General features: G+C 36.8%; 1 protein-coding gene and 1 long non-coding RNA gene across 4 annotated transcripts in view; one reads left to right on the top strand and one right to left on the bottom strand.

Annotated features, from left to right (window-relative positions):
• The window catches only part of LOC106061757 (uncharacterized), an 88,913-nt gene extending 77,688 nt beyond the window's left edge, over positions 1-11,225 (bottom strand). For 2 of the 3 annotated variants that reach the window (XM_056030176.1, XM_056030177.1), the window contains exons 1-11: positions 11,026-11,225; positions 9,421-9,555; positions 9,028-9,192; positions 8,687-8,878; positions 8,270-8,482; positions 5,131-5,352; positions 4,817-4,951; positions 4,299-4,433; positions 3,556-3,690; positions 2,975-3,109; positions 281-506 (exon numbers count right to left, since the gene is read on the bottom strand). In XM_056030176.1, the coding sequence (XP_055886151.1) occupies positions 281-506; positions 2,975-3,109; positions 3,556-3,690; positions 4,299-4,433; positions 4,817-4,951; positions 5,131-5,352; positions 8,270-8,482; positions 8,687-8,878; positions 9,028-9,192; positions 9,421-9,555; positions 11,026-11,089 (1,757 nt within the window). In that variant the 5' untranslated portion in view covers positions 11,090-11,225. The remainder of the gene's footprint in view (positions 1-280; positions 507-2,974; positions 3,110-3,555; positions 3,691-4,298; positions 4,434-4,816; positions 4,952-5,130; positions 5,353-8,269; positions 8,483-8,686; positions 8,879-9,027; positions 9,193-9,420; positions 9,556-11,025) is intronic. The other variant, XM_056030178.1, reaches the window with a different exon arrangement.
• Positions 430-5,309, top strand: LOC106061779 (uncharacterized). The gene is made up of 3 exons (XR_001216700.2): positions 430-536; positions 2,181-2,298; positions 5,196-5,309. It is a non-coding gene; the product is annotated as an uncharacterized LOC106061779 (long non-coding RNA).
• Positions 11,226-14,276: the final 3,051 nt, after the last annotated feature.

Raw genomic sequence — 14,276 nt, 5'->3', positions numbered from 1 at the left:
ACTCGTGGTGAGTGACAACAGATTTTATTTCAATTTTATAACGATCACTTCATTAATTGCTCTTGTAATTACAAATTAAAACTCTAGAAACACACTAAATGACGTGGTTCTATTTAAATATTTTATGAGCTATGAAATGAAAAGAATGAAAAGTTATGGAACACCATCAGCTTCATATATAATTTTAAAAATGACATAATTGTAAAGATACACTAGTCTCCAGGTGGATATGCTTAGTCAAACACAAGTTATTTCCAAGTGGATGTACTGAGAAACTTACCAGTCATGTTTAGTCACATAGAAGTTAGCTCCGTGTGCATGTGTTTCGCTATAGATTGTTTTGACTTGAAAGGTCATCCGATCAGAACTCTGTGTCAGTCTCGAGGAAAGACGTGTGTGCTTGCACCACACACAAACAGTCACTATGATGACAACAAGAACAAAAAGTATTCCTAGACCTGTGCCAAAGCCAAGGCCAAAACTTTCAATATTGAACTTGGAACCTACTGTGAAGAACATAAGAAATACATTTAAAGGTAAGTTTCATTGAACCTTAGAACAGTTGTAGAGTTACTAGTTTAGTCCTAATGTTGATCTGCTCTTTCATTCGCAACTTTTGTCCCTGTTGTACTTCAGGTCGGACACACCATGTGACTTCCTTGCAATTCTCTCACCAAGTTCTTTCTGGTTAAGAATCTCCTCTGAATATCTATGCAGGTTTCAAACATCTTGCATTACAGTCATATCACATTCATTCATTTAAAAATGATTTATTAAATAGACGTGTTGAAAAATGACTGGAAGATCTCAGGTTCGAGCCTTGGGAATCAGACATTTTACGCATGAGTCAGGAACGTCTGTTAAGTTTCGCAACGGCCGGGTGCAAATAATTTAATAAAATATTTGTTAGACATGTTTCGGATGTTCCTAGATAATCTACTTTCTAGTCCAAACCTCCAGCAGTGGGTAGGGTATGAACCCGGAACCATTGAGACAACGGAACGACATTCCAGCGCGCATACCGCGCGACCAGGCAATAATTAAATAAAAATCCGGTAGCCTTACCGTTTCACCATGTCATCAATGTCCCTTAAGCTGGGAATAACGGTTTCCTCACGAACGGGGCACTCAATAGAAATATACAGGAATTCTTCCCGATGTATGTTTCCGTACGCTAATACCATAATGGTGTGACCAGATTTCCAGTAATAGACTCCACATTTCACTTTCAGAAAGAATTAACTACAAATAGCTCCTATTTCACATCTGCGGAGAGGAATCCTTCACAGGGTTCTACGGGGGACTGTCAGCAGCTCTAACCCTTGATGACCTTCACCTAAAAAATTGGTTAGATCAGTGATGCCCAAAATACGGCCCGCGGGCCGGACGTGGTTCCATCCGGCCCGCCGAAATGTCGTCACAAAGTGTAGAAAATCCGCTAACCCCCCCCCCCCCCGTCTCCTAAAGAAAAGGTTGAAAAATGTCTCATTACCTACGTTAGGGCCCTCAATTTTTCTCATATTCATTGGTACCATGACTAACATTTGTGCGTTTATAAGATTGGACTCTTAATGTAGAATTTATACCTTTACTTTTTGTCAGAACATGATAACAAGCCAATATATTTGAGTTGTCAATAAAGTCTGGCTGTTTAAAAAAAAAAGAAAGAAACGCAATTATAAAACAAATTTGACGTCATTTGAATCAAAAGATTGTTAAACTACGTCTAGAGATTGGAAGATTAATGTGAATATTTACCAAAAAGAGACAAGAAAATGAGTCGTTGGTAAAGCTAGCTATACTGTTTATTTATAGTATAGAAATGAAGCCGTTTTCTGACGCATGAAAAAAAAAAGATAATAATATCCCATTAATGAATGTAAGTACTAGATCCACGGGTTTCTAATCCAATAGTTTCAGGTCAATTTCATTTCGTTTTTGTACCTTTCCTTTATGTGGTCCGCGACACCAGTGTCGGAAATTAAAATGGCCCGCAGGACGATTTATGTTGGGTATCACTGGATCAGATTAAGGACATTTTTGATGATTGTGATAGCCACATATCACTCTCATCAAAAAGGGTAACACTAAATGTCAGACATTTCTGTCTCTAAGAAGGAACTTAATGTTATAGTTTTGTGTGAGACATATATTCTACATTGTTTGATTGTTTTGTTCAGGTTGTTAGTAACTACTTTTTGAAAAGCCCGAAAGCAGGCACAGAAGACGAAAAGGAAACTTAAAGAGACCTCCGGCGGACAAAGGCTTTGTCCACATTACGTTTGGCAAAATTTGCAGGTAACAACTGGGTTTGAATAGTCATATGAACCCAGGGCCGAATGTAAGGAAGGGCAGACGGGCCCCTGAGACTCCACAAGAGAGGGGCTTCCACCATGGTGATTTTAGACAAATCTTATTGTGAGAAATCTAAATGTATTTTACTATATACTATTTATTTTGTATTTTTATGGACAATACTTAAAATCTTTCGGTTGGCAACACTGCCATGGTTAAGAGTAAGATGTGTCTCTGCTTCTAGCGTGCTCGTAATACATGCACCTTCAGATTGACGGCAGTGGGTCAACCAAGCGCCTTACCATCCACAAAATCAAAAATATGCATAATTTAAAAATAAAATATGCATATAAATTATTTTTTTTAAAAAGAAGAAAAATGACATTCAATGTACTAGTCCTTTTATTTCTTTCTTCTAAAATACGGCATGCTTTTTAAATATAGCATTCTTATTAATAAGTGGATTTGTATTCAAGCTTTCCAAAAAGTGTAGGAGGCTCCACATACTTCCATCCGGCCCTGTATGAAACACTCTGCACTCATTTATAGAGATAGTATAACTGAAGGTTTCATTGTTTACTGGTTCCGTACATTGATATTTAACAGTTAAATGTATTACGATTAAAATATATTTACGTTAAATGTCATTAGATCATTATTGATAGGTTCATTGGTATACCTTTATGACAATAGTGTCCTTCTAATCCTTGCCTGCAAGAGAGACATTGTCCAGTCACTGGATGACAATCGCTGTTATTGCAAATATTTGAACAAGGCAGTGAGCAGTTCATACCATACAATCCTTTAACACAAGCTGCAAAAAAATGTGTAACAATACTTTCTATTAGTGAAGATTATATATATATATGTATATATATATATATATAAATGTAAAAAAAACAAACTAACTTTTAACTACTAATAAATTAATAATAAACGTTAAAATACAAGAAAAGTCATATTTTTCCCCACATTGGAAAAGGTGCCGGTACGACGACTGTAACGACGTACCTGTGCGTACCGTCACTAAAAAAAGATTCAATAATTCCAAAGACCAGGCTGCCTGAATCTCTCACTATATTTTGTCCAGAAAAAAACATTGCTGGTGGTGTCGGGCAGACATGCTTAGGATTTCTGAAAACATTTCACAAAGAAAACATTTCACAAAGAAAACATTTCACAAAGAAAACATTCACAAAGAAAACATTTCACAAAGAAAACATTTCACAAAGAAAACCTTTTTTTAAAAATTAAACTTACAAATATTGCAAGTAGGAGGGTTCTCAAACCCAAGACACCCTTCATCACACACCCCGTTAAGACTGTTGCATCGACCAAAACATCTGTAGCTACATGCTCTTGAACAGTTTGGTCCCCAACGTCCTGAGTCACATTCTACATTGTAAATAGAGAACAAAACGTACACTTCATCAATGCATTTTGTAGAGAGTTGACAGAGTAAGCAAATACCAAAACGGACGAGTTACAATCAGAATTTTGTAGTCATTCTATTCAATTAGAGTTTGAAAGTAAGCGTCACAAAGTAGTTTAAAGTACCTTTTGTCCAGTCCAAGTAGTTTTAGACAGATAGAAGTTTTAAAATAAATGTCAGCTGATACAAAAATTTTTTTTTATAAATCAGTCAATTGAGTGAGATAATATGTTTCAACAGACTTCTAGATCTAGTACTTAAGTGAACAGAATCATAAACAAGTGTCCTAACAACCGATACATAGATCGGAAATTTTGAATAATAAGGAAGTGCGTATACTAGCCTAATTATTGTTATTATAATGGACACTCATTAGTGGTTTTCGTATTGTGTGTCTCAGTCCGCTTTGGTCCATTCTCCTGTGTGGGGAGGTGGTATATTGAAGAAAAATGGAGCTCATTTAACATGGCTCAATATAATTTCAGAAATCAAGAAGACTGCTAATTTAGCTCTCAAACTTGAACCCCCCTCGGATTGCTACAGTCTATATACAACAATATTTGATTCTCACTTTGTGTGCATGCTGGGGGGTTAGAAAATCCTAAGCATCCGCCGTCACAAAGTCCATTCATTCTATTACATGTGCCGTTACATTTGGTGCTGCAATATTTAGTACAGTTCAGTCCCCACCTGCCTGGTTCACATACTGCGAAATAATACAAGTAATTTAATACATGAAGATACTGAAACTGGTCAACTGATACAGAAAGATACCAGTGAACTGATACAGACAGATACAAGTGAACTAATATTTGGAGATGCAGTGTACTGATACAGAAAGATACAAGTGTACTGATACAGAAAGATACATGTGAACTGATACAGACAGATACGATTGAACAGATACAGAAAGATACAAGTGAACTGATACAGACAGATACATGTGAACTGATTCAAGCAAATGATACAGAAAGATACATTTGAACTAATACAGGAAGATACTAGTGAACTTGTATAGGTAAATTTATACTAAAACATATAGGAACGCCACAACACAAGTTATGACGAAGAAAACGACAGTTCCATCACCTTGGTTACAGTAAGGCGGGTTACTGTACCCGACACATCTTGTGTCACATGTGCCATCTTGTACATTACACCAATCGAGACATTCAGTGGGACAGTTTCTATCACATTCGAGGCCCCATTTCCCTCTGGGACAGTCTGGAAACAGCAAAGGTTTCACACTGAATGTATTCTCTTATATTAATTGACAACAACGTGTCTGCATGGTGTAGTTATATAACAACGTAAGTATTTGCCTATAAGACATCAACAATTATGTTACCACTATCAATTACCTTGCTTTATAATGTTAGTGATGACCATGCCATAAATATTACCTCCATAAGTTTGTACTTCACATAGACTAAGTATAATCTTTTTCCCAACTTCTTTATCTTTATAGTTTGCAGTGATGGATATTGATTTGATAGTCAAACTTCTGATGTCAATAACTTCATACATCAACAAAGTTCTTGAATCGGTGTAGTGAAAAACCAATTCTTTTTTCTCACCAAAAGCTTGCAAAGTAAAGTTAGACAATCTCTGGCTACAGCAATCGGCTGAAACAAGGGAAGTAATTCAGTAGTACAAACAGCCCACGAATTTTCAAATAGATTAAATTAAAGCTTGGTGAATTTTTATGCAAGATATAAACTGTAAGAGAATCTTCCTAATTTTGTTTTAGTTTAATTTGTTTTTAATAAAATAGAGTTGAATACTATAGGGGAGGGACTTTATATCTCGTTATTCTTAAGAATATTAGACCTACATATGTTAATGAACTAACAATTCCGTTTTTTATTTATTATAAGGGTACATCCCAATATCTGTAGAGGTGACCAAAGTAGACACTATTTCCTAGCTCACTGTAGAGGTGACCAAAGTAGACACTATTTCCTAGCTCACTGTAGAGGTGACCAAAGTAGACACTATTTCCTAGCTCACTGTAGAGGTGACCAAAGTAGACACTATTTACTAGCTCACTGTAGAGGTGACCAAAGTAGACACTATTTCCTAGCTCACTGTAGAGGTGACCAAAGTAGACACTATTTCCTAGCTCACTGTAGAGGTGACCAAAGTAGACACTATTTCCTAGCTCACTGTAGAGGTGACCAAAGTAGACACTATTTCCTAGCTCACTGTAGAGGTGACCAAAGTAGACACTATTTCCTAGCTCACTGTAGAGGTGACCAAAGTAGACACTATTTCCTAGCTCACTGTAGAGGTGACCAAAGTAGACACTATTTCCTAGCTCACTGTAGAGGTGACCAAAGTAGACACTATTTACTAGCTCACTGTAGAGGTGACCAAAGTAGACACTATTTCCTAGCTCACTGTAGAGGTGACCAAAGTAGACACTATTTCCTAGCTCACTGTAGAGGTGACCAAAGTAGACACTATTTCCTAGCTCACTGTAGAGGTGACCAAAGTAGACACTATTTCCTAGCTCACTGTAGAGGTGACCAAAGTAGACACTATTTCCTAGCTCACTGTAGAGGTGACCAAAGTAGACACTATTTCCTAGCTCACTGTAGAGGTGACCAAAGTAGACACTATTTCCTAGCTCACTGTAGAGGTGACCAAAGTAGACACTATTTCCTAGCTCACTGTAGAGGTGACCAAAGTAGACACTATTTCCTAGCTCACTGTAGAGGTGACCAAAGTAGACACTATTTCCTAGCTCACTGTAGAGTAATCTGACTAGAGTGGAACAACAAAAAGTGCCTTCTATTGTTTAAGGGCTAAACGGACACAAAACGTCGGAAATAAAACAAAATATGGCTAAAGATTACAAAGATCTAAGTGAATCTAATGCCAACCAGTGCACGAGTTGTAGTGTTATAACGCATCAAAAAAAAAAAATCATATGCTGAGTCGTGAATGATTGTCTACATCAATGCAGTTTCGCAGCTAGCCATGTGCGAGTGGTGCGGGCCGCACGGGGCATCTAGTGGTGAGGAGTATCAAACTCTGGACAAAGTTTCTCAATAAAATCAACGTTTTGTACATACATGAACAAAGACAAACTACTGGATTTGAAATGTTGACTAAAACTTCATCGACTTGACTACTTGTGTGACTCTCCTCTGTTCAATGAAACGTAAAGCTTGTGAACCAGGCGGGATCGTGTTGATTAGATTGGTTTCCATCTCGGAAGGCACAACGCACTTTTACACGCTCACTTTCTTCTGGGGCACATTTTGTTATTCCATTGTTTAGTACGCTGGTTTCTTCTAGATATAGAGCTTATAAATAAATGCATAAGACTCTAAACTGATAGAATCTTGCATTTAATGGCATCGCGAACAAGTTGAAGAAAAATGAGAAAGACAAAATCTAAGTCATTTCTAGGGGTACGTGAAGTTAGTATTCAAGCACGCTGCAGTCCTGAGAGAACATGTGCTCCGAACTAAGCTTAGTTCCAGACCAAACGCTTACATGTCTCCACAAATACAAAACGAACTTATTGTAATATTGGGTGATAATGAGACAAATACTTTTCGATTTTTGTTTTGACAGTTCACCTGACATCACAAAACTAGATCAATGTTTCCAAATGTTGAGGCTACGTTATCTTGGATAATGACGGGGTACAAATTCTGTAGTCATTGACATCATCTTAATTCATTATCTGCTGGAACCATTCTCTGAGTTTGGCTGGAATTCGGGCTGAAGCTGAAATCTATTCAGTAACATTTTTGGGTACACTGGACCGTTTGCACACTTTTTTTTTATTGACTTCAGCACACCGCTAGGACGTCTTCAACAAAATAACTGAAACTAGTCTAAAAGCGCGTGGAGCGCCAGAGAAGTCGTTAAGATGGTTATGGATTCATTTTCAAAATTTATAGAAACTCTAGAGACATTGACTAGAACAGCTGAAAACACGTTTACTAGGTCTTCATTTTTTCACCTACCTTGGGTTTTTGGCCCCTGTATTAACTGATTTAAGGACGCGTAAGTCTACCTTCAAAAACAAGAGATTATCAATTCGAGACTGTGCACTTAAACGGAAAAGATTCAAAACATTCTTAACGACTAGTCTAAATAACATCATTGAAGCCAGTGTTACCTTTACAACATGCATTTATGTAGAATTGGCTTTAGTTTTTTTCTTCAGACTCAAGCTGATCATTACTTAATGGCAATCAATGCTGAATAAAATGCGACTCACTAATCAAGCAATTGTTGGGAAAAAATACATTTCAATTTTGTCAGCAAGAAAGCAGCTAAGATTTCTGTAGTATTTTTGATTAAATATTTTTGTTTACAAATTAGCAATACTTTAACCATAACTACACAATAGGTAGAAAATAAGTCATTTCGCTGTTTTATTTCGTTTTTTTAAAGGGAGGGGGGGCATCACGAGGAGCTGCCCTATACCCTAGCTACGCCCCTGCATCAATGCAATGTATTGTTTAGGCTTCATTTCTTGTGGACAACATTTGAAACTAAAGGTATTATAACAGTAACTACCTCTGTTATATATAACAATTCTATCTATTGTTAAAGTATTGGTAAATGTGATAGTCCAGCTTGGCGGTGTCGATAGCGCTGCAGTGTGGGTACACGAGGAGTCAAGGGAGTTAAGTCTTTGGCTTGTATCTCCTTCCACAGCTTTGGCCGAACTAGTGAAGGCGGTATAGTTGGACGTCTGGTATGTACGCTGCTTTAATGCCACATTTCTTCCTGAAATAAAACAAAGCGAAATGAATGAATCATTGCACACAATATTAATAAACTATTTTTTAAGGTAAAGATTTTTTTTTTTTAAGTCTGATGACTAGTCATCCTTCCGGTCCTATGATTCTATTTTGTTTGTCTTAAAAACTGGAGATCTTTTAATTCCTTAGTTGGTGCTAAATAGAGTCTTGTTTCAGTACTAGACCTTACCTCCACTCAAATGAATGGAACACAAATCCTTGATGCCCTTGCCTCTAACTAGAATATGTTCTATGGCCGAATTTCTATCTCCGCAGTGAATGTCTAATGTTCTCTCATTGATCAGTACATAATGGAAGTCTGTACAATTCACTTCTATGGATTCGTTTGTATAAAATTGTAGGCCTATGTCTGTGTCTGATACTAGATTGATGACAAGAGTTTTGCAAGATTAAGTTTCATTTTTGTAAATATTTTTTATGTATTGAATAGAATTTGTTCCATGAAAGTAAAATGTATAATCTATTTACTTAATGTTTGCTGACCATCTACTCTATCATCAGAATACTTACTCTTATGTTTAACTGCCAATCTTAGGTACCGAAATAAATACATTTTATTCCATCTTAAACTGATAGATGGAAAGACATCAGACATTGTGTTGCATGTATTCTGATCATTATCAGTCAACCATGTCGGCAAATCTTTAAAATTTGTTGCGTTTACCACAAGATCGTCTTAAAAAAAAGATATTGTCAGAGAATTATTGACGTTGTTTGTAATACGTTTTATTTTGTTGAGTGACATTGAATCTCGTATCAAGTAAACTACAGACAGTTCCTTTCAAACAAAAGGTTATTATACCTTTAAATTGTTTTACAATAAAGAGGAACCCTCAAAACAAGTTCTATCGTTTAGAAAATAGTTAATAATGCGTTTTAATAATACATGTGTATTATACTTACAATATTGACACTTGTAACCGAACCAGCCAGAAGTACACTTCGCGCTGTTTATACAGTTACCGTCATGATCACATTGAGTGTTCTCACAGTGACATTGATACTGGCAGACTGGACCAAACCATCCTACGTCACAAGCTTCAATACAAATTAATCTTGTTACAAATCTTGTCACACAAATGTCATAGATTGAGATTTAAAGAAAAGTCTTAAACAAACTGGTTTTCAATAAGAGGGCTTGCAACTGTGACCTGTGACCAGCTATTACTCTTTGGAAGATATGTGAAGATCAATGATCAGCTTCTTCTAGATTTAGCTAGATCTCAGTAACTGATATTAGACGCTTATAAAGGGTTAGGGTCACATCACCAATATGTAAGAAGCAGGTCGCAATCAGTGGATTAGTTAACTGAACGCCTCTGATTTCCCTTTTACCTTACTGCTTTTATTATATTTATACAAAATCTATGTCTAAGAATAATCAATAAAGTTATATATATTCTAGCTGATACCCGTGCTGCGCTACGGTTGAAATAATTGGTAGCCAATATATGTTTATTTTACCTGGAACATTCATAAACCCATTAAGAAGACGACCGCATTAGAACTCTCCCTCACCCACAACACAATTTTGTATCCCTCATATTCTATGTTCTTTTTTAATGAATTGTCATCCTACAAACGAAGGATCCGCACCCCCCCCCCTTTCCCATTATAGAATATGCACAAACACTTCTTAGGCCCATCACGTATACACGAAATATTGTCAATTGATACGCCCCCCTTCCCACGGAACAGTTTGAAAGCAGAGACATCACTATTCACAACTTAGTCCACTCTTTACAAGTGTATTTTTATTTTGTCAACCTTCAATTTCTGTCCTTTTTTTGTCTCTTTCATGATCACAAACGAAGGGCCCGCAACGCCATGTTGTTGAGTATGCACAAACATCAGTTGTAGTCTTTCATTTCAATTCTATCTTCCTGCTCTATAATATGCTCTCATATTCACTGTGACAATTTTAATTTTTGCCATAGAATAGAGGTATACTTGTAGTAAATGGAGTCGTTTTAAAAATGTTCCACCCCTTAATATTAGCTACAGCCTTTAAATTGAATTAAAGAAAGTTACGCACCAAAAAAGTGTTAATAAAAGCTTAAACGGTAAGAATTATTGTTTTGTACTTTAGACATTAAATGTTGGCTTTCCAATGCATAGCTAGATAGCTAATGAGAAATCATTTTCGGTAAATTTAATTACTGCGGTTTCGATCTTAAAAATGGCTTAGTTGTCCTAGGCTTAAGTTAAGGATAAAACCGGTTAAATATTCGTATTTTATCGTCCACGGCAAGTGTGATAATTAGTCAGTCAGTGGTAAGGATCACAAATGTGTTATTATTACTGTAGGTTATAAATTTAGTATAGATTTTTATATACACACTATAGAATGTATGTTTACATTTTAATGGTAATAATAAGTATATAACATTAAGTGAAACGTTTTCCGAGAAATATTTTTACGTTCAGAGTTAATAAGAATGATCTGTGTAAATATGAAAAACATCATGTACTTAAATAAAATCCTATATTTTTGTTATTGATTCTTACCATAAGCTTTAGTATATCCACAACAGCATAGTAGGATGATATGAATGTGTCTTATGGTCACCATATCAATACTAGCTTAGCAAGTCCAATTGCCCTTGTTTTAATAATGTGCGTGTTGCTGATACGACATTGTGGCAAACGTTAAGTCATGACAAATGTCTTAAACTGTAACTCTTCATTGTGGGAGAAAAGAAAAAGTTGTTTTCTTTCTTTCACCTTCAAGGATTTGTTAAGCGTTAATTAATGACTTCTGTGCTCTACACGATGTGTCCAAATACGTTATATTCATTTTTAAACTGCAGACTTGACTTCATGTAGACAGGATGAAAAAACAAAATAGTTTATAATAGTGTAATAACTTAAGGGAGGCAACTCAACGAGATATGAATGTTTATTACGGGAGGACATGACAAACACATAGGACATCTGCCAAAAGCACAGCATCTTCACATCAGTTCTAGACTTGTGTGGAAATCGTTCTCTCTCCAATGTCAACATCCTTCCTAGTCTAGTCACTCATAGTGCGCACCTTCTGCACTATCTTGGATGGCGGTGTGCATGGCGGAGTTATAACATTCCCCCTTCTCAGCACTTTTCGTCCCGAAAAGAAACACTGCAGTAGTGGTTTGACAGTTCAGGTGGAGGTCGATTGGTGGGAGCCACAGGCAGCAGGGAGCGTGTTCCCCACGAAGCCATCCGCTCTGTTTTCCTCTGGTGCCGCTTTCTCTTTCTCCAGTTGACCTGGCTGTTGTTGAGACGATGACGTGGCCGTTTGACACACAACGAGATAGTGTCGAGCACTGTTTTCTTCAGCACAGCCGTTGATCGGGCACGCTGTTTCAGCATACCCTCCCGACAGACGCCTCTAATGGGAGCTGTAGGTTCACATGCAGCCACGTTGCAAACAAAATCCAATGGGCCGCAGTCATCCTCAGTTAACAGTCTCACGTCCAGGTTATCACGTTCAAGTTTTGGACGTCTTCTTCTTGCCAGCTCAGGTTTAACCTGGGTTGACTTACATTCGTCTATGCCAATGTCGATGACAGAAGTACACATACTTTGTTGGTGATTTTCTTGGCATCTAAATTCTCTGGGTGATGCGCCGCACGTACAGTTCATGCTTCACCTCTGGATGCAGTTGTCGAGCCTCGAATTTCCCTCGTAAGCACCGACAGATAGGCAGAGGTCTTTAAGGTCCATAGCAACAGGCTTGAACGCAGACCCAACGTTGTCATGATTTGACTGGCTCATTGAGGTACTCGTAACAGGTGCAACAAGAGCAAACGCTTTAAGCACATAACAGACTTCAGTTTCTTCATTTGTCTCTTTCCATTCGATTCGGTACATCCCGTTGAGATCGTCGCAGCAATCGTTGTCACGTTTCTCGTCTTTAAAGTCACACCCACAAAACTTGCCCACAACACAGACACAGACTGCGCCTTCGTCACCACTGTTTGTGCAGCCACAGTCCTGACCATGCAACTTCTTCGCCAACGAGTCTACAGGCAACTGCTCCTTCACCAAAGAGTCTATTCCTCCTTTCGCTTTAGACATCATTTTATCAAATTGATCTGTTTGTCCTTCCACTTGCAATACACTGTTCCTCATCCTGTTAATTTGTTCACGCATTGCATCAATATCTTCCTGTATCTTGCCAATGAGCTCAACAATCTCCGACTCAATTTCAAATAGGTAGGTCTCCGGATCTTCTTCTACACCGATCAAGGCTTGCCGGTGACGAGCTGTAAGCGCCTCATTGCTACCACCAAGCTTCAGGCGTCTGTAACGAAGTTCCTGCCTTAGCTCTTTAATCGAGAGTTAGTCTTTTACTTATGTTTTTAATATTAACTATTTTCTTTCTAAAGTAAAATTACTGAATTCTGATCAAAATATTAGGTTTTGAAAACATCATAATAAGTAGATATGTGTACACTTGCACATGTACAGAATGTCTAAAATAGAACATTTCGTTTGATATTGAAACATAGCTAAATGGTGGGTCTACATTGAACTGATCCATCACCTAGTATGCTACATTGCACATAGTCTCTATTTAATAAGAGCATAAACCCTTGCAGACAACAGGCCCAAACAACAAGGAAAAAAGAAAGATTCCTACCAGAAGATGACTATGTCTGCATGAGATAAGACTAATTCACACCAGGTACATGAAACAAAACAATAGAATCAAAGAGAAAACTGAACAACTCAAGCAAACATTGACACACGTTGGGACTTTGTTTAAACTTGCAAACACAAATGTGTGTATAAACAATGTCATTTAATATGTTTTAAAGCAGTTATTAAATTAAATGCTTTAACTCTGAACGTGACATCAAACAGGTGTGTTGGTTAGTTCTATTCATGAGTTGAAGTTGTTCATGTGTGTTGCTTAATTCTGCTGCTAACCGGCACAACGAACAGTATTCCATACTTACAATTATGTGTAGTCTTTATTATCTTATCTTATATAATACAGACGTTACTTCAAAAAAGAAGATGAATACGTCCTACGCGTCATGCATTTAGTCATGCATATGAACCAATTACCTAAATTCTGTCAAGTCACTGGTTTTCCTGGCTAGCTCAGGCAACCCATTCCATGCTCTAATAGCGCTAGGGAAGAAAGAGTATTTGTACAAATTTGTCCTAGCATATGGAACGAGATATGTGCCTCTACCTTTGTGTCTTTCTGAGTATTTTATTAAATTTTGTTTTTGTATTTGAAGATTATGGTTTAGTGTTTTATGTATAATTGCTTCTTTACTTTTAAGTCTTCTATCCTGAAGGCTTTCTAAATTTAGTGATTTTACTAAAGGTGTTACTCTAGTCAAATGTGAATATTCGTTTGTTATGAATCTCTTTGCTCTATTTTGTGTTTGTTCCAGTTTCTTAATGTTTTCTTGAGATTTATAAATAGAGACAGAAGTAAATCAGGAACGAACTGTGGCTTATTTCATCTTAACCCATTAGATCCTTTTACTATTTAAATTTCTTACCTGTAATTACTATGCAAAGAGAAATAAATTATTTTTTTTTTTTACATAATAAACAAAATCAGTAAAAAAGCACTGTAAATGTAATTTCAAATAAAAGTATATATTCAACTTAAGAACAGAATGAGGCCTCAAAGAAACTCCATTGTTATGGTTGGTGTTATACACTAAAGTATTGGCACTTTATATGAGAAACAAAGAAAACAAAAGGAAATAGCTAATAACATTCAGTTTTCAATATTAAAAACATATTGC

The sequence above is a fragment of the Biomphalaria glabrata genome, chromosome 5, assembly GCF_947242115.1.
Source record: "Biomphalaria glabrata chromosome 5, xgBioGlab47.1, whole genome shotgun sequence".
Lineage (NCBI taxonomy): Eukaryota > Metazoa > Mollusca > Gastropoda > Planorbidae > Biomphalaria > Biomphalaria glabrata.
Note: the sequence above shows the minus strand (reverse complement) of the source record. Positions and strands in the feature narration are given on the sequence as shown.